This window comes from Stylophora pistillata, chromosome 2 (genome assembly GCF_964205215.1).
Source record: "Stylophora pistillata chromosome 2, jaStyPist1.2, whole genome shotgun sequence".
Taxonomy (NCBI): domain Eukaryota; kingdom Metazoa; phylum Cnidaria; class Anthozoa; order Scleractinia; family Pocilloporidae; genus Stylophora; species Stylophora pistillata.
The window spans coordinates 6,965,177-6,990,201 of NC_142520.1; the positions used below are offsets into that span (position 1 = coordinate 6,965,177).

General features: G+C 37.4%; 1 protein-coding gene, 2 long non-coding RNA genes, 1 other non-coding gene and 1 pseudogene across 4 annotated transcripts; 4 read left to right on the top strand and 1 right to left on the bottom strand.

Moving 5' to 3' along the window:
* Positions 1–9,455: 9,455 nt before the first annotated feature.
* Positions 9,456–11,243, bottom strand: LOC148736886 (uncharacterized). Its single transcript, XR_015996313.1, has 2 exons — positions 10,038–11,243; positions 9,456–9,558 (listed from the first exon to the last, which is right to left on the bottom strand). It is a non-coding gene; the product is annotated as an uncharacterized LOC148736886 (long non-coding RNA).
* Positions 11,244–14,228: 2,985 nt separating this feature from the next.
* Trnai-aau (transfer RNA isoleucine (anticodon AAU)) lies at positions 14,229–14,301 on the top strand. Its single transcript has one exon. It is a non-coding gene; the product is annotated as a tRNA-Ile (tRNA).
* A 199-nt stretch (positions 14,302–14,500) lies between these two features.
* LOC148736888 (adhesion G protein-coupled receptor L4-like) lies at positions 14,501–21,002 on the top strand (the record flags this gene model as incomplete). The annotated part of the gene is made up of 15 exons (XM_088749201.1): positions 14,501–14,956; positions 15,053–15,112; positions 15,643–15,850; positions 16,609–16,713; positions 17,068–17,155; positions 17,453–17,543; positions 17,638–17,687; positions 18,819–18,945; positions 19,035–19,138; positions 19,395–19,497; positions 19,602–19,752; positions 19,863–19,944; positions 20,387–20,453; positions 20,580–20,662; positions 20,819–21,002. Coding segments are annotated over 15 exons (1,959 nt in total), but the record flags the coding sequence as incomplete, so codon positions are not given.
* A 421-nt stretch (positions 21,003–21,423) lies between these two features.
* Positions 21,424–22,666, top strand: LOC148736889 (uncharacterized). The gene is made up of 2 exons (XR_015996314.1): positions 21,424–21,467; positions 21,571–22,666. It is a non-coding gene; the product is annotated as an uncharacterized LOC148736889 (long non-coding RNA).
* Positions 22,667–22,798: 132 nt separating this feature from the next.
* On the top strand, positions 22,799–24,497 carry LOC148736890 (uncharacterized; annotated as a pseudogene).
* Positions 24,498–25,025: the final 528 nt, after the last annotated feature.

Consider the following 25,025-nt stretch of genomic DNA (forward strand, 5'->3'; position numbering starts at 1 on the left):
CCTCCATTTCTTATTTTTACAAGAAGTATGTCCTTGTATTCATGCATGAGGTTTATTTTGATTCCTTGTCTTTTTATCCTGGTGAACTGTTTTAAAAAAAAGTCTCTGGTAAATATCTACAAGCTATAAATCAGATGTTTACACCCAGACCTAAGTCTGAGCTCGGAAGAAATTCTCTAAGGCACAGAGAGCTCCTCATATGGAACTAAATGAACAAAACGATTAATGTTTCGAGTAAAAAAAAATTTGTTGTCACTTACTAAAAAATTGGAGTGAGGACGTTTCGGTTAAAATACTATAACCTTCTTCAGCAATAACATGGCTGCGAAAACAAATGAGTACTTCAAAAAGAGCCGCAGAAAGGTCACTTGGGATTGCCAAGGGCCTTGTAAACATCTACCACTTGAGTCAGCAAATTTAATTCGAGCCAAGAGTACTTCGATCCTGAAAAACAGCAAACACTCGCGTCATCGCAACATGACAAAAGATGAACTCGAAACCTTAAAACGATTATCAAAGGATACATCAGTTACCATCCTACCAGCAGATAAAGGTCGTGCGGTTGTCGTGATGGACAGCAGCGACTACTAACAAGAAATCAATGGACGTTTACAAGATCAGAACACTTTTTCCCATTTGTTTTTGTAGCTGTTGGATGTCCTCAGCTAGCAGTTTGATTTTGGATATTTGTCACATTTGTGATTACGATTGAATTTGTAAGTCTCTGATTTGCATCACTTTCTTTTGACATTACTATTTGAGATTTTAGTTTAACGCTTGGATCACTTTCTTTTGACATTATTCTTTGGGATTTTAGTTTAACATTTGATGTGCCCAACAGATATACTTCAATACAAAATTATATTTATATCCTTCCCCTCTAAGGTCAACATTTTGATACTCATTCCAGTCGTAAGGGAGATGACCAGAATGCAGCCAAGAGGAGATAAGCAAATCCAGCAAATACGGTGAGATAGATCTTCAAAATTATGATAAAAAGAAAGACAGTTTCTGCCTGAGACTCTTATTAGAATTTTATCAAATTTTTAAATCATCCTTTTAATAATATTTGTCTCACTCATTTGTTAGTTAATATTAGTAAAACATGATTATTTCTTATATGTGCACGATCCTTCGCAGTAAAGCACTATTTGAGCAATAGTGAACATCAGACCTGAAAGAAATTTCAGGCCTGTACGGGATTCGAACCACTGACCTCTGCGATACCAGTGCAGCGCTCTACCAATTGAACTATTGCTCAAATAGTGCTTTACTGCGAAGGATCGTGCACATATACGTTTCATAACCGCAGTTCATACATATGTTTGATATGATTGTTGTTGTTTGATTTATCATCTACGGGTTTATATCGAATTAATTTGATGGCCTGCTCCCAGTTGGCTTGTTAGCTCAATTGGTAGAGCGCTGCACTAGTATCGCAGAGGTCAGTGGTTCGAATCCCGTACAGGCCTGAAATTTTTTTAAGGTCTGATTTTCACTATTGCTCAAATAGTGCTTTACTGCGAAGGATCGTGCACATATACGTTTCATAACCGCAGTTCATACATATGTTTCATATGTTTGTTGTTGTATGATTATTTCTGATGACCAGAAATACTTTGAGGAAGAGATGCAGTTAATAAACTTTTAACAAATACCATGTCTTAAATTTTTGCCATACTTTAGACTTGGCATAAGAGCATGCGCTGTGATGATTCCCTTGCTGGGTGTCACGTGGCTATTTGGTCTTTTATCGCCATCACACAAAGCTTTCGCTTACATTTTTAACATCCTCAATTCTACTCAGTTAAGTATTTAATCCTCTTCTTTCATGAATAAATTTATCTATATGGAGTGTCTAGACTACATATATGGATAATGTCTTTTCATGATGTAAGTTGATAATGTAGCTCCAGTAATTGTAAGTAATACAGAAGAGTATAAAACTAAAAAGAACATAAACATAGTTTCTGCTCCACTCTAACCGCGTCCCGGTTAGCTCAAAGGATAGAGAGCTGGACTGTAGTGCGGGAGGTCGAGGGTTCGAGCCCCGACCGGACCAACACTCAAGGTCTTAAAATAATTGAGAAGAATTTGCTACCTTTCTATAACATCAATAAATGGTTAGATATTCTAGTCCTCTCGGATAGGGACGAATAAATGGAGGTCCCTTCTCCTGCGGGTTTGGCGCAGGAGACGTTAATTTCCCACACACGAGATTACTGTGTGATGGATGTCTTCCCCTGGGGTGGGATGGGTGGGTTAGGACAATAGGTCCACATCAGCTATCACAGCTGCCAATTAAGCAGCCTGCTTAAACAAATAAATGAACTTCAACTTCAACTCATAATTAAAGAATCTATTTACGTCATTGCACTAGCTCTGAGATATTTGAAACAGAAAAAAAAAACCAACACCTTTCACTTGCCTAAATTCAATCGTATATTAAGAAAAGAAGAGATTAAGCTGGAAAATTTTTCCTCATTTAAGGGTTTCCTGATTTTTTCACTTCACTGTGTACGAAACAGCCAGGTAAGTCATGATATGGAAAGAAAACATGTGAGTAATGAGATTTTAAAACTTGAATATATATGCGGTTGTGCGTGTGTGTTGGGATGCTTTCTTTTGTTTAATTTGTTTCTATCTGCAGACTAAAGAGCGGTTCAACAGAAAAGTCAACACTGTTTTTCTATCTGTTAACAAAGGAAACTCTACAAAGAAGAGCTCACAGGTTAATCTGAGTGATGTTGGAGATGCGAGGGCAGTTGAACTGGGGCCTTATCATTAATATGAACGGAAAAAACACTCAACTTAGGAAACGGGATTAGGACAGGTTGAAAATTGGAGTAAATGTTTGTAGAGTGGCAGTTGTTCCTGACAATTGCGTCAGATAGTCTAATCCATATTAAGCCAGCTTTCTAGAGTCATCCGCCTTTAGCGTTGTCTAAGTTCTCAACTAGATGCTAATAGCTTCTCTTGTTGGAGATTGAGTACCGCTAGCCTATAAAAGGTGTTAACGATATACAAACTCTTTAGAAAAGGGTATTATTGATATTTGTGTCAACGTGTCTAACTTATTTTAGACCTACTTTCTAGAGTCATAAGCCGTTAACGTTGTCTAAGCACTAAAATAGATGCAGGCAGCTTCTTTAGATGGAAAACAAGTACTTTAATTTTAGCCCATCGTTTGTGTCAACAACATGCACAATTCTTCAGGAAAGTGGGTTAGTTTATCCTAATGAAATATTTTGGAGGCCGGTTGTTATGATTCATTGTTACATTTAAGGGTAGTCAATCCGCTACATAATGGTTAGTTCAATTCGTGGGATAGATATGATTGCCCTTCAAGAGAAACTACAATATAGTAAGATGTTAGTAAATATTCATATCATGCATTTGTTATACTGAGTTGCTTCCAAATAACATTAATTATTAAAAACTAAATCATTGGATAATGCAATTCAAGACTTTTTATAAGCTTAGCCATTGTGGTATATCAGCCAATATACCATAATCTACAAATATCGTAAGCGTACGTGTCAGCTTAAAATTAAAAGGGAACTAAAAATTTAATAAAATTTAATAATTTAATTCAACGTTTTTAATAAAACAATTATTCCACTCGCGCTTGTTGGATATGAGATGATTATAGCCAACTCGGCGCTACGCACCTCGTTGGTTATCTATCATCTCATATCCAACGCGCGCTCGTGGAATAATTAAGAACTATTCACCGAAGTGGAGGTGGTTAGTGATGGATATTTACCGAGCCGCGAAGCGGCGAGGTAAGTATCCACCGCTAACCACCGACACTGAGGTGAATAGTTGTTTTAGTATATACTAAAACAGTGAGATAATATACACCACCAAAAATTGATTTTAATTCATACGATTCCAACATTTCAACATTTTCCCGCGCGTAACGATCCAACGCGGCTCGGATTGCGGTAAGTGATTTTTTGTTGTGAAAACTGCCGTCTCCTTTTTTCGCTGACAGATAAAATTTCTGAAGACATTTTGTTTAGCTCTGGTGGCGACATTTCTTCAAATGGTGTTGCAAACTCTTTCTGTATTTGAAACCATTCTGTAAAAAATACCATTCAACTTTGATTTTCAAGTAAACAAGTGAGGTTACGCAAGATTAATTTGCATTTGTAGACAAAACCTTTTTCATTGGTTTTTATCAATAAAGTCCCGGTTACCGTTATCTTTAAACACAGCCAAACCGAATGTAGTCGCTTTCTCTGTGTTTTCAGGGACTGCTTCGTTGTTATTTGAGTGATTTCTTCGCTTGTCACGGATGCAAACCGGCACGCCACTTTTTCTCGAGTTGTTCGGAGGTAAATAGCAAAGGATATTCGGAGTTTAACTAGCCAATCAGAGCGCGCCCTCAACGCTATCCACTGTTTTAGTATATACTAATTAACAGCTATTCACAGAAGTGGAGGTGGTTAGTGGTGGATATTTACCGAGCCGCGAAGCGGCGAGGTAAATATTCATCGCTAACCACCGACCCTGAGGTGAATAGTTGTTTTAGTATATACTAAAACAGTGAGATAATATACTCCACCAAAAACTGATTTCAATTCATACATTCCAGCAACGATTCCAACATTTTCCCGCGCGTAACGATCCAACGCGGCTCGGATCGCGGTAAGTGAATTTTTGTTGTAAAACCTGCCGTTTCGTTTTTTCGCTGACAGATAAAATTTCTAAAGACATTTGTTTAGCTCTGGTGGCGACTTTTCTTCAAATGGTGTTGCAAACTCTTTCTGTATTTGAAACCATTCTGTGAAAAATACCATTTAACTTTGGTTTTCAAGTGAACAAGTGAGGTTAAGCAAGATTAATTTGCATTTGTAAACAAAACCTTTTTCATTGGTTTATATCGATAAAATCCCGGTTACCATTATCTTTAAACACGGCCAAACCAAATTTAGTCGCTTTCTCTGTGTTTTCAGGGACTGCTTCGTCATTTTGAGTGATTTCTTCGCTTGACACGGACGCAAACCGCCACGCCAGTTTCTTCCCGAGTTGCTCGGAGGTAAATAGCAAAGGATATTCGGAGTTTGACTAGCCAATCAGAGCGCGCCTTCAACGCTATCCACTGTTTTAGTATGTACTAATTGTTAAATATTCTCCAGTCAGTAATATGAATAAAATCACAGTTGTCTTATTAGGGTATGAGACAGTAATCTTTGAAATATTTCGGTTCATTTTCGCTTTTAACGTTCATCATATCGTAAAGAAAAGCAAAAAGGTATTTAATAAATTAAGTCGAAGTATTTATTGTAAAAGTCATACCCAAAGGTTACAGGTATAAAGCTCCCCGATTCCACCAATTTAACTGGTAAGCGACCGAATCGAAACAAGCGAAACGACCAAAACGGAGAAAGCGAAACGACCACAACGAAAGGACCTTAAAGACCAAGACGAAACAAACAAAACGAAACCACCTTTATGACCAAAACAAAACCACTACAACGATCGAGACACGTAGAGGTTGAAATGTCGCAGAAAATGGAGATTTCACATCAAATATTCTCTCGCATTTTATGGCCGTCAAACGTTACGGCTGTCTGACGAAACTTTATTGTTTTTTCCACCATGCGAGTAGTTGAAACTACTATTTGACACTTCTATGTAGTTTCCGGGACGGAACGCTAGCCATATCAAATACCAAAGCATATATGGAAAGGAGAGGAAGAAACAGATAAAAGTGTTCATTGACAGCATCGATCCACATTCGTGATTTTTAATGAACTAATTTTTTTTAGGTAAAGGCTGATAGTTTCTAAAGAAACTGTTTGGGGCTGCGTCGGTGGGGGTAATGACGAAGCGAATGACGAAGGGCTAACGCTCGAAACTTCAGCTTTTATAATCGTAACGGTGGGCAATTTACCATTTCAACTTTTTTGATATATTCAAATAATATTTTTAGGGTTCCCACTACCCCACACGCCAATCCGATGGCAGTCAAGAGATAATTTAATTGCCTTGCGACGTAGATCAAGAGTTGACCATAAACGAAAGGAGACGAATATGACGGTTGACGCCTAACACCCTTGCGTATTCATTTTATTATTGACTGTGTTTTGTATATTGTTTGGTCGTCCCCATAGTTTGTTTTTGTCGTTTGGTTCGCTTATTTCGATGCTCCCGTTTGGTCGCTTCGGTGGTTTCGCTTGTTTCTTTTCGTTTTGCTCTTTCGAGTTTTAGTCCATGCCATTCAGCTTGGCTGTTAATGGCTGTCCAAAACCCATTTTGTTTTTCATTCAAGATCGATAGGTCTGGTTAAGTGTGAGTATGTAAACATGTTTGTATTGTTGTAGACTCGCGTGTATTTGTCAGGAATAATTTCAACTGAGGGGAGGGTTGCCAGGGAGACTTCTCAAAGTCTGTGAGAACTGCAACACGGGTTCGTCTGCCGTCATTGCATTTCGATAAGGCTATGAAAACACGGAAAAAATACTTCTATTTCTCAAAATAGCAAAGTTTCGAGATAACACACCCTCTGGCCAGTTGAAGCAGTGCGCCTAACCATTATACAAATGCAAGGTGAGCAAGGCTTTGAAGCATTTCCGATATTTTTTCCCGAAATCATTTGAACTTATTTGAGTTTGCTTGACAGGAAACATTGATGAAGCTCTTAGAATTCCCGATGGGAACTTTTATTCAGTCAAGATGTGCTAACTGCACCGTCATTATTCTAAGATCATCTTTCTCTCTTTTTTTCAGAATATTGACTTTAAAATTTTCAAAAAACCTTGGGGTCTGAAACAGGTTTTCTTAATGCGGAAACATTTTCTATTAGCTAATAGTTATTAACCTGTAATTTTGAACGAAACAGCCAATCAGAAAACTATTTTGAACTACCATGTGCGTGTTTTAGCATAACAGATTACCACTGTCACCATAATATGCATGATTCATATCCACAAAGTATAGCAATGGTGCCTCGTCATTGTGAATGTAGCGATAAATTATTGCTATGAAAATAACAACTGAAGGAGAATAAAATTTCGAGTAGTTTTTATAAAAAAAAAACCGCTGATCAAATAACATATCTTAAACTCTTATCCCCACTATTCACGACAACGACATAAAGCTATGTGTATAATCGAAAGCCCTTGTGCGTGAAACAATCAGTCGCGTTATGTTTCTCTACACCACCTAAAGTGTGTCAATTCATGAAAGGGAAAAGATGATCTCAGATAGATCTGTTACAAGCATTTTAGTCTAATGGCGTAATTCTCTCGAGGCAACGCATTTGGGCCCTAAAAATGAATTCACTGTTAACTGGCTAAATAAACAAAGAATGCTAGTCAGTAATTAATACTTAGATCTTTACTTTTAGCCCCGGGCTACATCATCAAGAAGAAAATATAGTTTTCGCTTTGTCATCACGCATCCCACGTTATTATGTTAAAAGAGTTGGAAAATCTGTTCTGGAACAGTTTCGTACCAGTTTTATTTGTTTTATTTAGATCTTAAACGGCTACAAAAGGCATACTGCGTCTTATTTTCGCGGAGACAACTGACTTCAGTAGTTCGCATGACAATCAATTTCCCGCATAAAATGCTTGCAATTGCAATAAACAGCTCTTTCTAGCTCAAAACAACACTTTCTGTGTGACCTGTGAAAGATTTCCAAAAGATAACAATCAACGAAGCCTTCTTCAGGGATACTGGCAAGGTAAATTTGTGGCGAATCAAATGCTATAGCAATTTTGCTAAGAGGTTGCGTTTGGTTCAACTAGATTCAACTTGGCAACAGATAGTGTTTTTATTTTCCTATGAGTATTTCGATATTATGCGTTAATATTCGCTACAGTAGAAGACGTAGTCTGAATTGCAGCGTTTACGCAAAACCGTATTCAATTATGAGTAAGAAGTGAATGGAAAAAAAGAACCAAAAATATATCGGTGTTTCGAAGGTTTTTGTGAAGTAAATGTCTATTTTAAGAAAGCAAAAATACACTTTCGTGCGAAACAGCGATAGGAACATCAATAGAGCTCTTTGTTTTCACGATGGCAACCATTTTTTCACAAAAATGCTCCAACTGCACCGTTATTATTTGAAGTTTATGTTTACGCCTTGTTTTCGGAATTTTCCCGGAAAGTTTTATAAACACCAACGGTAATGAAACAAGTGGTCAATTACGAAAACATATATCAACATATGTCATGTGAACTATCATGTGCGTGTTCAAGTGAAGATAAGAAACCCGCTCATTACTAGTAAAGGAAAGCATTAGCTCGTTAGTTTTAGACGATCAAATCAAACAAAGTTTTTTGACTTACTATGCCCAATTTTATATTGACGAAAAAATTAATGTGTATCATTTAGAAAAATTTGTGGAGTATGAAAAAAAAAAACAGGCACAGTCTGTGGCTTTGCACCACTAAGCCGGTATATGTGCTAATATTAGTAAAGAGAAAAAATCTTCATTGATACACCCGTTTTCATTGGAGTTATTATTATCGCGAAGTGACTTCTGTTATGCTTACGCTCTGAAAGGACTTAAATCTTTGTAAACTGGCTAAATAAACAAAGAGTGGCAATAATCATTGATGAATTTTTGCTAGCATGACTACTAACGAAACTTAATATCTCTACCCTGAGGCTACATCATTTAGAAAAAAAAAACGATTAAAACAACTTTCTGCTCTGTCATTACACGTCGCTTGCAACCCTATGGAGAGAGTTCTAAAAGTTATGCTGAAACGCTTTCTCGGAAAGATAATTTCATTTTGATCATGTTTGTTTTCCCTAAACGTCAAACGAGTGTTAAAAGGAGAAATGCGAGTACATTTTAACTGGAAGAATCTGATGTTAACGATTTGCATAATGGTCAAATTGCCGCATATGTCTACACTCAAAGCAGCTGGTTCCAACTAATCTTTCGAAAAGTTGTGAAAAGATAATTCTCACAAGCCTTTCATACCGAGAAAGAACATTTCGAAAGATCTTCAGCGACAGCAAATTTGACTAAAGTTTTTCTTTGCTTCAGTTGACAGTTGCTCAACGCATACAATGGAAAAAAAAAATGATGATGACCAGAAGCTTCCATTTATGGGGAATTCTCGTGTTATCAACAACTCTCCTGAGTGAGTGCGAAATTTTTTTTCAAAAGATTTATATTCTTTAATATATATCATAAGTATACCCGGATGAGCCGAGCCTATGGCTCTCCAAATAGTGTTCGCAAATAACAAAAAAGCAAAACAGATAAAGAAAAATTGATTGAAACCATCTGAGAGCGCTAGAACTAGAATGGTGTTAATTAAACAAGTTTGCCCTTCATCACAGTTGACAAAGGCGACTTCCATTACGAAGCCAATACAAATGATTTTAAGGGATATGCTTCAAGGAGCTAATTTAGCAATGTATTCCTAAGCTCCAACCTTTTAGTCTTATTTAACTCAGGAGTCTTTCATAAGGTAACTACGTGGAATGTAACTCTGTGTTTTCAGACTTTATTAATGTCAGTTATGAAGACATCAAGGGACTTGCATTGAGATCTATTAATAAATCCTGTGTACTTGATCCTCTGCCTGCAGTGGTAATGAAGGAATGTTTCAATTTACTAACTCCTGTGTTGACTAACATAGTGAATACATCTTTATCTACTGGAGTTATGCCTGATGTCTTGAAGATTGCAGCTATGACACCGACTTTAAAGAAACATAATGCTGATTTCACTAAATATGAAAGTTTTCGACCTATTTCTAATTTGAAGTTTGTGTCTAAGCTTGTGGAAAAAGCGGTATGTGTCCAGCTTACAGACTATATTACATCTAATGGTCTTTCGGAAACGTTTCAATCCGCATACAAGTCATTTCACTCCACTGAAACGGCTCTACTGAGGGTTCAAAATGACATTCTTTGTGCTTTAGATCGTAATGAGTCGGTCATACTGGTACTTTTGGATCTGTTGGCGGCGTTTGATTCGGTGGACCATACTCTTCTAGTGACAAGGCTGTCTACTTGTTTTGGTTTTCAAGGAACTGTCCTTAAGTGGCTGAAATCATACCTGTCTTCACGTAAGCTGTTTGTTAAAGTTGGGAATAGTCATTCTTCACAACGTGCATTGAAGTGTGGTGTCCCTCAGGGATCAGTTCTGGGCCCTTTGTTGTATTTGTTATACACATCACCTATTGCGGACATAATAAATGATCATGGACTATCATACCATCTATATGCTGACGACACCCAATTATATATTACCTTTAAATCTACCAGCTTGAATGACATCCAACAAGTGAAGTTGAGAGTGGAATGCTGTGTGAGGGACATTGATGAATGGATGATAAGAAACTATCTTAAACTAAACCAGGACAAAACGGACCTTGTAGTCATCAGTTCCAGATACCATCCTATGCCTGACATCGGTCACATTACTGTTGGTTCTGAGTGCATTGCACCTCGTGACTCTGTTCGTAATTTAGGGGTTCAGTTTGATAGCATATTTAGTTTTGAGGAGCACATTAAGAACATTTGTAAATCATCATTCTATCATTTGAGAAATATTGCTAAAATCCGCAAGTACTTAAGCCAAGATACATGTAAAATCTTAGTCCATGCATTTATTAGTTCGAAAATTGATCACTGTAATTCCTTATTACATGGCCTTCCTAAGTATCTGTTAGCTAGACTACAGGCAGTTCAGAATGCTGCAGCTCGTGTTGTCACATTGACACCGAGGCATGTTCATATATCTCCTATTTTAATTAATCTTCATTGGTTACCAGTTGAGTTTAGAATAACTTTTAAAGTCCTTTTATTGGTATACAAGGCCCTTCATGGCCTTGCACCTTCCTATATTTCTGACCTCTTGAATTTTAAAACATACTCTAGGTCATTGCGTTCTTCATGTAAAGAATATTTAGTGGTTCCAAGAAGTAGATTGAAAACATATGGAGACAGAGCTTTCTCTATTGCAGGACCTAAATTGTGGAACGATTTACCTCTAGAGATTAGGAAATGTGCTTCAGTGGCAACTTTTAAGCAATCCCTTAAAACTTTTTTATTTAAGTTAGCATATAGGTTATGAGATTCGTTTTGTTTTGAGATGTTTTTGATTTATATAGTAGATAACTTAGGCTATATTTGAATTATATTGTATATTGTAGATATTTTATATTACATATTTTTATATTTTATATTGTTATTAGGTAGCGCTTTGGACAATTATTGGATTTTAGCGCTATATAAATAAAATTATTATTATTATTATTATTATTAAAATATGTAAAGTTTTTGCGCAAATACGCAAATGGTGATGGTATAATTTAAGCCCAATTTTTCACTTGAAATGACATGCGAACTCTGGGATAACCAGTGAATAGTAGTTAGCGTTTGTGAACATATGAAAATCATATATGTGAACGGCGGTTAAAGAAATTACTACGAGAACGATCTTCGCAGTTATAAACACTACTTAGGCAGTAGGGCCTGAAAAAAAAAAAAATTACCAGGCCTGTGCGGGATTCGAAACCATGACCTCTACTACGAAACCGGTGTAGTACTTTACCAACGAGGAGTCAGCTTTTCAAAACCTCTCATAATTCAACGATTCTAGTAGCTAAACAACTATATCTCTAGTCTTCTTTTAAAATGGTTCAATGTAGTTTTTCTATTGCATTTTCAACTTTTATTTTGGTCCTAAGTAGCTACACTGATTTATTTTTCTTATGAATTCAGTCGAATAAACAACAGTGGTCAATTCAAGCTGTTTGTCAAAAATATTTTTGATACTCAGGGATAAAATAGGCAATATGCAGAAATATACTTGGTATTTAGAGAAAGCATATTTCTAGACATTTATGTTACACAGCTCAATTATGGGAGCACGGCGTCATTCTTTACTCTAGCCTAGAGACACCTGCAAAATGGCACAAAAAGAGGATATATTTCTGGGCATAGTGATGATGCATAATTCATCGTACTAGACCCCTGGAAAGGAGTGGCCTATCCTTGCAAAAAGTAAATAGATGAACATATATATATATATATATATATATATATATATATATATATAACTGCATATATATATATATATATATATATGATTATAACAAACTGGTTCAAGACTTGTGGATTAAAATTGAGCTTTTGGCATGAATAATAATGTTCCTTTCGTCGGCGGTGATGTTGTCAAATTCAGATGCGAGGTTTAGTGCTTTGTTTAGGAGATTAAGGTTGATGTATGAGTAGAATTCTTCTATGCCGAAGCAGATGAAGTTAGAAAGGCGAGAATTGTACTAAAATTCTTAATCAATGCTGAGACTGGGACCTTTGATGCCCGCCCAATTTGAAAAAATTATCCGCATTAATTATAGTTTATTCTTTTTTTGGAGTGAAATTCCTGGCGCTTATTCAAGCCTTCAAGTCAACGCTGGTTCCTTAACATTTTCAGTGGATTCGACAATTTTTCCATTTCTTTTTATTGTGATAATTTTTCACGTAGTAATAACTGTGTTTGTTTATATGTGTCATCACGCCCTATATGAATCTATTTAAGGAATTTGTAAGTCATTGTATTACAACTGATGAAAGTCTCGGACCGAAACGTATTTTATTAAACTTTCTTAGACTTGTTATTTGAGTATATGTCTTTCTTAGCTCGAAGTTGTCCGTCCTCGTGTACTACAATATTTTTCTTATATATATATATATATATATATATATAGAAGTAGAAGGTTGTAAGGGGTCCCACAAACAATGCTGATCAGTCTCAAGCGCGCTACCTGGAGGATCACTGAAGCGATCGTGGGCTCTTGAAGTAAGGTAAATAAGAGCAGAAATGTAATGGTCAAGAGGCCAGCTCCAATGTAGCTTTGTTGGTTTAATAGCTCGACGTTTCGACCGTCTCGGTCTTCCTCAGGAGCATACTAATTACATGAACAATATTCAAATTTAAAATTCGTGTCAACAGTAAACATGTCATGACGTAATAATATCAAAAAATAGAATAGATAACAGCGAAACGTGTCATGGTGTCTAAAATAGTTAAATTAAAGTAGTTATAATTCATGTAGTAAGCTTATTGATAGTAGGATTGAGTCTTAATATCCAATAATTTTCTCTTGCTTTTCTGATTTCTTGATTTTGACTTCTAACTTTTTCAATAACCGTAAGTTTAAGATGGTCGACGCCACAGTTCTTAAAATGTCTGACAGGACCTGGGAGTGCACATTGATTGCCATCTTAATTTTAATGAGCACATCACAAAAACGGTATCTGACTGTATGTTTAAATTAACGAGAGTCAATAGGATAAAACATTTACTGGATCGAAGCACTCTGATATACCTCATAAACGCTTTCGTCTTTTGCAAACTTTTTTATTGTTCGACGGTTTGGAGCAACACAAGTGATAAGAATATCAAAAAACTTCAGTTAGTCCAGAACTACGCTTGCAGGATCGTGACTGGCTTGAAAAAGTACGATCACATCACAGAGGCACTGAAGTCTCTTAAATGGCTTAACGTAAAGAAAAAACTACTTTTTAATGACTTAGTCATGGTTTATAAATGCATCAACAACTTGACTCCTAACTATCTCTGTGAACGATTTAAACAACGTTCCGAAATTCACCAAAGAGATACCAGACAGAAGAGCGAGCTTACGTTGCCCAAGTGCAGGATCGCGGCTGGGCAAAGGGCTTTTGCCTTCCGTGGGGCTAAAAGTTATAATTTTTTACCCAAATTTATCAGAGACACAGATAGCCTAAGTGGTTTTAAAAAGAAAATTTTTAAGAATATTCTTAATTCGTAACATGTGACTTTAGTATTGAAATATAAGCATATTTTTTTTTTTTTTCTTTTAATATCATGTTATCTTATTATGACGTTTTTACGACTTAATATCTTATATTCATGTATGGCGGAAGAGCCCCCAGGGGGGAGCTATGCAATAAAGTATGTATGTATGTATGTACAGAGGGTATGTTTTTATGTCCACCCTTGATGTCGCTACAGTGCTGATTGCCACGGTGGTGAATTGGGTGACCTGTCTCGCCTACGTACTGATCGTTACATTTGCTGCATTCAATCAGGTATATCAATCAGGTATACTATTGCTTAAATAGTGCTTTACTGCGAAGGATCGTGCACATATACGTTTCATAACCGCAGTTCATATATATGTATTTCATATGTTTGTTGTTTGATTTATCATCTTACGGGTTTATGTCGAATTAATTTGATGACCTGCTCCCAGTTGGCTTGTTAGCTCAATTGGTAGAGCGCTGCACTAATATCGCAGAGGTCAGTGGTTCGAATCCCGTACAGGCCTGAATTTTTTTCAGGTCTGATTTTCACTATTGCTTAAATAGTGCTTTACTGCGAAGGATCGTGCACATATATGAATACTGAATATACCGTAATATTTTTTTACGACGAAGTGTCCGCGATTCTTCATATAAGATAGTGCATTTTTAATGGTTCTTACTCCAAATGCCTTGTGCTTAACGATAACTTTCTAATTATCGCTTTCATTTCATTTTGACAATTTGCTTTTTCCTCAACATTCAGCTCTTTTGCAATTATCGTCGGCGTCACTGTTACCTTTACTTTTCCCATCACCATTATCATCGTCTTCAGCATTGTCATTAAGTGTGGAAGCATCAGAAACGGCAAAATCAGAATCAACCCTATCATCAGAATCAGCCCAATCATCAGAATTAGTATCAACAAAACCATCAGTATCTTTATCATCACCATCTTTATTGATAGCAGCACCAGTATCGTCATTAGGTGTAGAAGCATCAGAAACTGCAGAATTAAAATTTAACCCATCATTAGAATCAGTATCAAAAAGATTATCAGTTTCTTTGTCATCAACATCATCATCGCCAGCAGCAGCATCGTTATTTCCGTCACCATCGTCATCTCCGCCATCATCAACTTGGAATATTCCGTCATTGACATTGGAAGCACTGAGAGATTTGGTAGGTACATGAGTATTGTAATTCCTCTTTCTCTTTGTAATTATAATTATCATAGCCTCTGCCAATCGCCAACCTTCTCGTGTTTCTTCACCACAGGCAAATGACTCTATTTCTAAACTCACTGAAATAGATATCAAGAGAAACAATTCTTTGAAGGTATGATTGCACGTAATGCTCATCTATCACATGATTGATATAATATTTAGATTTTAAATATGCAATAGCTTCAAAAATGACGTCTCCAACTGAACGCAGCAATTCGTATGCTTCAAAGGTCTTTTAAACATGGACCGAAGCATACATTTTATTTCAATGCATCCCTGTCTACATGGTTTTTTTTTAAATGAAAATTGAAATAAAATGTAGACAGGGATACGTCTTCTGAAGAAGAGCAGCTCTTTCACTTCAATACAATGATGATGGTGATTAATTTCGATCTTGATCTGTCAAAAAGCCTTTTTATTTCTTAAAAGAGAGCCAACGGGACTGCGAGTCTCCACTAAAAGCCACTCATTACTCGCCAACAATTACACTATCAATACAAGCCGGGAGTAGTCCTCATTACCAACATTATTACTTTCGTCAAAGTTTTGATCTGTAACTTCAAGCTGATTTTGTTGAGGTAAATATATTGCCAAGTACCTCAATTCATAGTAACATAAATAACGGTATTTTTGTCCTCACAGGAGGCTGTGCGTGTATTTCAACACTTCACCGATAACCTTCTGAACATCACGAAACCCCATGCAGGCCAACTGAGTAATAAAGAAGATGAAACAAAAATAGGATCCATATTTGAGGTGGCAGTCGCCTTCGAGGAATTTGCTCTTAATTATGGTAAATACCATCTGAGTGGAACGAATCCATCTGCAAAGATCACTAGTCAAAACATGGGTGAGTTGAGATATTCAGAGATTTTCTGATTGATTAACTAGTGACTGACTAACTGACCTATCGACTAATTGAGTGCTCTGTCTACTGCCTGGCCAAAAGAAATACATACAAATAGAAGCCGTAAGAACACAGTAAGTTAGCCTGTTTCTCATCTCAAAAGTTAGTTTGAGTAGGTGCATCGAAGAAAGTGCCCTATTAACTATTTGGTTTGGTTCGTGCTGTTTGTTTCTCTATTCTTAACATATCAGAACAACAGTATATATTAAATTTGGGTGAAATAAACAGGATCGCGTTTAAGTTTTTGTAGTGTTGTAATGCTTTCCAGATCTTAGATCACGCCTCTACGTGTTTCCAACTCAAGATAAAAATAGCTATTCACATTCAAAGAGAACACCCTTCTTTGAATCAACAATTACATCTTGTAAATCTAAGGCTATCCTTATAATTTTCACATTGTCACGTTTTCTGTTCTTACTAGCTTAATTAGCATGTACTTATAAATTCAACTTGTAACGCTTTGTTAATCAACTGAAGATGACAGAGGTTTCTGTCGAAACATGTCTTTTAAACTAAAAATTTTTGTCGTTTTCTTTAAATTTATGTGCGTACAAAATAAAATAATATTAAAAAATGTTAATAATGATAATAATAATAATAATAATGATAATAATAATGATAAAACTTCCACATATGCTAATGTTATCTCACAATTCCAATCATCATCTAACATTTAGGCTTCTCCTTCTTCCTTCTTACAGTTGTGGCCATTAAAAAAGGTTATCGCCATGGGACTGACTTCTTCCTCAAGGAGGAAGAATGGCAAGCTAGTATTAATATTTCTGCAAAAGATTTTGCTGAGAATGGTTTGTGCTAACCAAATTTTTAACTCTAAATTATACAATATCTTGTTTTGGATTTTGCTCCATATTTATTCTTTTACGGTTAATCAACAAGCAAAATTTAACTGAAAATGATGACATAGCTAAGAAGATACTAACGTCCAGATAAGTCGAAACCCATCGTTAATTGCACTGTTAAACCCACAGAAAGTTTGAGGTTAATGACCTAGTTGAGACGTTGGAGGAAAACTCGAAAAATGTGTAAGTCACTTGCGTCTGGCTCGTGGCGGATTTGGAATACGTGTAAAGCTGGACTGATATCATGGTATGGGGTTATACAGAGGACATTTTAACACAGGCTAATTTTTTTGTTTTTAGGGTCAGTGGTTGTTGGGTGTGTGTACAAAGATCTCCATGAATTACTGCTGAGAAACAAATCCATCCGGAAAGAAACTGATGGTCCAAGGTGACATTAAAAGATAAAATATTCAAAGATTATTTCGCGCCTAACATGTTTATATTGAATGGCCCGCGTTTTTTGAGTGCTTCTGAAGACAATTTCCAATTGTCAGGTTGCTCTTTAAACTCTCAAAAAACACAAAAAGAACTTACTTTTTATCCACATATTTTAGAAAACGAAGTTCTCCAATATAAAGTTAAGGGGTACTACAATGCATTGCCACGAAGCTTTACAGCATACTGAGGTACGGTTACTGTAAAAGCAACATGAGTAATTTTTAGAAGGATTTGATTTTATTTACAGGTACGTGAACACTAAGATAGTGACAGCAGCTATGAATCCCAAGCCCGAACAACTACGGCAAGATGTCATCTTGAGGTTTAAAAACCTGGAGGTAGCAGTATGAACATCGAAAGATAATCTCAGATCGTCTGTGTTGTGTTGGTTGGCTTTTAAGAGAATAACGTAATATAAAAATATTTTTATAGGTTGTTGACAAAATAAAGCATTGCGTGTTTTGGAGTGGCTTCAAAATAAGGTAAGGCATTTCTATGATTTACGATTGGTTGAAAGAGCATATTTCATCAGAATACAAAGCTCGTAGCTAAAGTTTTCGCATTATTTACCAGTTTGTATGATGACCGAGAATTACCACTGCGTTTCCCCCTACACTTCTCTCGTGCTCTAGCCGCTTCCTGCTCTCTTTACAATGGGACAGAGCACAGCCAAGGCTTCTTTATTTGTTGAATACATTTATTTCCTTAACATGCTTTAAGATCATATATTTCTTCAGTCCAAAGTTGAGTGTAGGTATTGGAAATTATCACTCGAAGAATCTTTCGCAATGTAATTTTATCCCGGTTAGCTCAATTGGTAGAACGCCGGACTGTTGTGCGGGAGGTCGTAAGTTCAAATCCGGCCTGACCACTCAGGGTCTTTAAATAACTGAGAAGAAAGTGCTGCCTTTGTAATGATATCTGCAAATGGTTAGACTTTCTAGTCTTCTCGGAGAGGATAAATAGAGGTCCCGTCTCCCAAGCCCTTGTATGTGATAAGAAATCTTGTAGGACGTTAAAGAATCAACACACTGTTCGAAAAGAGTAGGGCACGTAGTGCCCGGTGTTGTTGTCTATCTTTGTGTAGTGTCTATCAAATTGATGCGGGGTACTGCGCCTTTCAATATTGTGTAGAAAAGGCGCAATATAAATAAAGAATTCATTCACGAATTCATGATGTCAGATTGCATTGTCGGTGACGATTCTTGACGTTTTGATAATCTGAGGTGAAGTCTGAGCGATCAATTCTCTTGACCTGGGCTAGAATTTTAATCGACTTAAACTCTTTATCTGGTTAAGGTGGTTACCATATTCTTGCTGTCATTGAGCTTAACGCTTTTACTGCCACCGAGTTTCAGGGGGAACACTTTCGGAAGCTTTATACGTTGTTATTTGTTTGTTTCTGTTACCAACGCTATCTTTATTTGGAATACACGTTTCTTCTTGTCTTCCTCCAAGATATACATTTTTGTTAGTTAGTATCGCCGAAAAGATATTGATGGTTTTTTTTCTCTGAAATACCAAAACAAAGGCAGTGAAAACCTTAACTGATGTTTGAAACCTTGATTTTTTTGTATAAGATCATCATTCTCATTTGTAACATAATTTCTTAGTCCAGACGGGTTTTCAGAGAAGGGCTGTTATGTGGATCCATCGAATAGCAATTCCGAAGAGACAGTTTGCAGCTGCAGTCATTTGACTCATTTTGCTGTCTTAGTGGACTTCAGCGGTGGTTCAAAGGTAATCTTTTTCTTAAGTTATTCTCAAGTAATAGGTCCGTGTGGTCAATTAATGTATCGTCCTCTTTTTTATGTTTATTTGCGCCACAGCTCTCCACCAAGGACATAACTATTCTGGAGATCATCACGTACGTAGGATTGAGCCTTTCTATTATCGGAATGCTATGGACAATAACTCTGTATTTTTTCCTCACGTAAGTATTGTAATCAAAAGATCGGGAAAATACATTAATAGATACATCTTTTTCACGCCGACTACGATTGGAAAGGCCTAGGTGTTAATTAGAAACTAGATCTGCACAGCAGGTTGTGGGCGTCTCTCGTTATCATTGACTGTTCAAGCTCACTTGCGTACTGTAACTAATCTCTCTTGCTTCCTTCCAAGTGGTTTTGTTTTTTTTTTCTTTGTTTTTGTTTTTTGGTACTGTATATTACTTTTTATTTTATCAGAGATGTCCGTCAACCTCTGTCTCAAATACGCTTAAGCCTTGCCGTGACTTTAGGAGCTGGACAAATAATATTTCTTACCGGAATAAATGCCACAGAAAACAAGGTGGGCAGCTTTTCTGTTTTGTAGAATATATTCAAAGATAATATCATCGAACAAAACATGAAAATAACGACATATGTTGCTGTTTTCGTTTCCTCTTTGTGTAGGGTGTGTGTGTCACAGTAGCAGCTCTTATGCAGTATTTCCTGATGGCTGCTTTCTGTTGGATGCTGGTCGAGGGAATTTATCTCTACCTGTTTGTTGTAAAAGTTTATAACATCAACACCAAGATGCACATGTATCACGTCATGTCATGGGGTACTTTCTTTTTGCGGCTAAACCTACCTGATACATTCACTGTTGTAAATTATGTTTTTAAAAATATGAATCATTTTAAATCACTTTTTTGCTGTAAAATTGTGCAATAGGTTTGCCCCTGGTTACGGTGGCCATTTCACTGTGTATCGCTGCTGGGAAAGAAGGGATACAAAGCTATACCAGTGACAAATTGTAAGAGGCGCACCTTTCTTTCTCTTTTTACCTTGTATTTCTTCTCTTACATTGTTAATTTTGTTTCCTGAAGTTTTGGCTCTTTTTATTAATTTGCTTTGGTATCCTTACTAACTATTCTCAAACCCCTTCTCAAAAGGATGTCAGTACTGTCAATTTTTCCAGATACTCTGACCAAGGGTGGGCAGAGAAGAGGAAGAGAAATTAAAATGACCAATCTTCCAAACACTTTTAATCAAATTATTATTTAGTCCATATATTTATTTTTTGCCACATTCCCTTTTTTCTCCATAATCTTCCCTTCCGATCGTTACCCTATTCTTATCATCACATAATCATAAAAATGCAATATCATTTTGTACATTCTTAAGAACTGCAGTTCGTATGTTCACATTTTTAATTTTACCTTAATTTTATTTCAATTTTCCTTTCTTCATTTTAGTTGTTGGATGTCTTCAGAGAATAACCTGATTTGGATATTTGTCACATTCGTCATTACAATTGAAGTGGTAAGTTTCTGATACGGGTTATTAATTTTTCTCTTCATATCATCGTCGGTGATTTTAGTATATGACTTGAAATGTGCAACACCCATACCCTAATGCAAAAATTTTCAATAATTTTCTCGCTTCAAGATCAACTTGGTGATACTCGTACGAGTCATTAAGGAGATGAGCAGTATGCAGCCAACAGGAGACAAGCAAAGTCAACAAATACGGTGAGATGGAGCTTTTATATTGAACAGAACTGTTTTGATGTAATTTTGATAGTTTACGTCTGGCTGCCTCAAGGTTTTGTTGAAATTGATCAGGTTACCACAAATGTTTCTAGCGGTGATATGCATTCTATTAACCCGCATGTTTTCGTCCCTCAGAATTGGCATTAGAGTATGCGTGGTGATGATTCCCCTTCTGGGTGTCACGTGGCTATTTGGTCTTTTGTCGCCATTACACATAGCTTTTTCCTACATTTTTAACATCCTCAACTCTACACAGGTGAGTATTAAATATTATCATTTCATAATTTTATACATGAACCTATCCATTTTCAGTGTCTAGATCACTTTATACTATAGTGAACATAGTACGCATCGTCTGATTGGTCAATTCCGTTTGCAAGCGGATGGTTAATGAAGTTATAGAGTTTGGCTTGGGATTTATGAGCTTTCCTCGTGTTGTGACAACATCCCGTACGGCTCTTTTCACGTTTATTAGGGCCCGGGAAATGCGTTCTATCGCTTAGCTATAACTAAACATTTTACTGTGATAATATGAAACTTGTAATTTTGAACCAGACAGAACAGAATTAAATTAAAGTTAAAAAAAGAAAGCGATTCCCCTGTTTATGAGATTCTCACGACTCCATAAGTAATTTAATTTCTTTGTTTTTTTTGAGACCTATGGATATAAAACTTTAATGCAGTTATCTCCGGTCATATCACAAATCACAATTTATCTGAAAAACAATTTTTTTTGTCCAAGGGTCTCCTCATTTTCGTTCTTCACTGTTTGCGAAACAGCCAGGTAAGTTAACTTGAAAAATCACACATATGGTGTAGAGAATGTGGTTTTCAAACTTGAATATGCATTGGAATTTCTTTTTCTTACTTTACATGTCTATCTGCAGATTCGAGAGCGATTCAAAAGAAAGGTGAACACCATTTTTCCATCTACAAACAGTGGAAACTCCACAAAGAAGAGCTCACAGATTAATCCAGGCGATGTTGGTGATATGTGGGTAGCTGAATTGCAGTCTTGCAATGATTTTGAGCTCAGTGAAAAACCCTCAACTTGAAAGAATAGATTCGACAGAGCGAGTACAAAAGTCAACTGTCTCACTGTTTAATACAATCATTCTGAGCATGGTAGTTAATCTATAGCCATTATTTATTTTCGATCTGTTAATAAAATGTCGGTAGTTGCGACTGCACCATTAGCTGGGTAAATAAATTGTTAATAAGATGTTAGTCACTTCTGATATCTGGATCAAGGAATCTAATTCGATGATAAGGTAACTTGCCAAAGTCGGTAGCCTTTAACGGTTTTTTTTTAAGCTAAGTGCAAGAAAGGTAATTTTTTTCAATTAAAAGTATGTAATTTCTTTACTATCGTAATGATGTGGGAAACTTCGCCTTAGTTCCGAGCTAAATTGTTCGTGAGTAACTGGTTTAGAGGCTGGCTGTTGATCAAGGTTAGAATTCTTCACGGTCTGTCCTTCACATATTAGTGTATCTGTTCCTCTTATGATTGCCCCAGACTTTTTAGTTGGAATGTGGCGGAAATTCACATGACGTATCATGTCGAGGCTGATTACGTCTTCAAACAGTGCTCTGTTTAACTTTGATTATGATACGTATTTTATTGTCTCGTCTTTGAATTCTATTATGCAATTTTTTTTAACTAATTTTGCACGATGGTGTCACCTTTTGTTAATTTTTGAGGAGTTAAACTCCCTGTAAAATACCAAAAACTATTTGCTTTTGTAACAATAGTAGTTACAGCTGACTAGTAAATTTATTCACGAATAAATGATTGAATAAATAAACGAATGAAATAATTGCCAAAAAAAAAACACAAAAAAGGGACAGTTCTCTGAATGATCAGTTCCATCGCACAAACGTAGTACTGTTGCCCGTCACACGTCACGCATGTTACCCGTCAGTCTTGGCAGGCTTGTTTTGATCTTCTGTTTTCAGTTCGCCATTAAACTACACGTGCTTTTATTTTCGTTGTCTGCTGTCTCTGTTCACGGGTTATTACATGGTGTTAGGAAAGGCGTAACTCTCGCCTTCGTTCGACTATCTCGACCTCACTTGTTTTACGTGTTTTTTTCTTCGCGTTGGTGTCCGATTCGTTCACCTCTCATCATCATCGGAAAGGACAGACCGGTCTTTGATGCGACGTCTGATGATCGTCGACGTGCGTTCAAGTTTTTTTATACCGAACTTTCGCGACTTTCGTATTATGGAAGACTACGTGGATCCTAATAAACTTGTTGACAGCAATGAGTATTGGATTGCTGCGAGGCAGCCAAAAGTTATGGCTGCTCTTAGACTAGCGTTTCCCCCAGCAGAACGAGACGTCCTGACCGTTACCATCGATGCTCGAATTGCAGATGGGGACAAACGGCATCCTGCGTGATGGTTGACCCAGCTTTCAGAACACTACCTCGGCGAAGAACCTATTATTCAAAGTACTCATAACTTTCTTCGTTTACTCAAACAGGAACTGGGTATGAGCGTTCAAGCCTGGCACACGCTCGTTCACCTCGAGTATCAGAAATGCAGTTTCTCCACACAAGTAGATGATCGCCATCAAAGAGATATTTTCATCATTGGTCTAAACGAAACTTTAATTAAAATTCGCAGTGATGTCATTTCTCGAGAAGACATGTCAACACTCACTTTCACTCAAGTAATCTCTAAGGCTCGTGATTTTGAGGCTGGACTCAACACGGAATCCGCTATCACCAAACACCAGCTGGAAGAAACGGTCCATAAAGTCGCCTCTGCTGGCAATAAGACACCACATCGCTTACCCCGACGTCAACCCCATGTTCAGCCTGGCGTGATTTCCTCCTCATCTTTTCAATGGTGTGGAAAGGCTACGCACTGAGCCAGGCGAGACTACCCTGCAGCAAATGCTACTTGCCGTAGTTGTGGCAAAAGGGGCCACTGGCAGCAAGTTTGTCGCTCCTCCTCTTTAACGAATACCGTATCAGAATCACTGGAAGCCCATCCTGTTAACTCACAATCTGCATACGTCATCACTCAAGAGGTCCTTCATGTGCACTCCACACCTAAAGGTATATTTGTTAACCTAGACCTAGACTTAGCATCCTCCAGCCCCCACCCACTTCGCTTCCAAGTTGACACCGGATGCTCCTACAACACCATCCATACCAGTTATCTTCAGCAGCTGCCAGAAGCTAAGATCGAGCCTTCCACAGTCCGTCTCCTTGATTATTCCAAGAATGTCATCCCCACACAGGGGCAAACTGCTTTACACTGCACTCATCGTAGCAAATCTTATGACATAGTGGTTCAAGTCATCACAGCTCAGACCTTCTACGCTCCCCTACTAGGTCTCTCTGACAGCACACGGATGGGAATTCTTAAGTAGGACGTCGACACTATTTAGAAACTCGAGGCGACCCCAAGTTTTACTTTACCACCTCTTGGTGAGTTGAAATTTAGTTCTATAAAATTAGTCCATCCTTACCTTTTTGAGGGTCTAGGAGAACTGGGAGAGCCCTATTCATTAACTCTTGACCCTACCGTAAGACCCACTCAAGCCGCACCTCACCGTTATGCTACTCCCAAGATTGCAATCATCAAGGAAGCATTAGACAAACTGGTAGACTCAGGCCAATTGAAGCGTGTGAATGACCCAACCCCTTGGATCTCCAATATGGTGGTTCGTGAGCGTCCAGCCTCAACCACAAAACCTGCTAAAGTCCGTATTTTCCTAGACCCTTCACAAACCATCAAAAAATCCATTATCAGGCCCCATTCCCACCTTAAAGGAAAACATTCATCGTCTACATCAGGCTAAAGTCCTCTCCCCGTTTGACCTAAAGGACGCTTTCCAAACTATTAGATTAGCAGACCAATCTTCTCGGCTGACCACAATGCATACTCCCTGGGGCCACTACCGTTGGATTCGTCTCCCCTTCGGAATCAGTTCCGCGCCTGAGGAGTTCCAGCGGAGACTTCACGAATGTTCTGTGTGGGATTGAGTGAATAATTAACATTGCAAATGATATTTGTGTAGTTGGTCGCGGCGCGTCATTAGCCTCGGCTCTGGTTGATCATGACCCTACTGTTTTGGAACTCTTAGAGCGTCTTTCAGAACACAACCTGAGACTCAATCCAGAGAAAGTTAAATTTAAAACAGATGCTTTCCCGTTCATGGGTCATGTCCTCACTTCTGAGGGTCTCAAGCCTAGTGCGTAGATTGTCTCTGTCATCCTTGACATGCCTTGTCCTGAAGACAAAGCTGTTACCCGCCGCTTCATAGGGACAATCAATTACCTCTTCAAGTTCTGTCCTCACCTCAGCGAAATAGTTGGTCCACTACGTG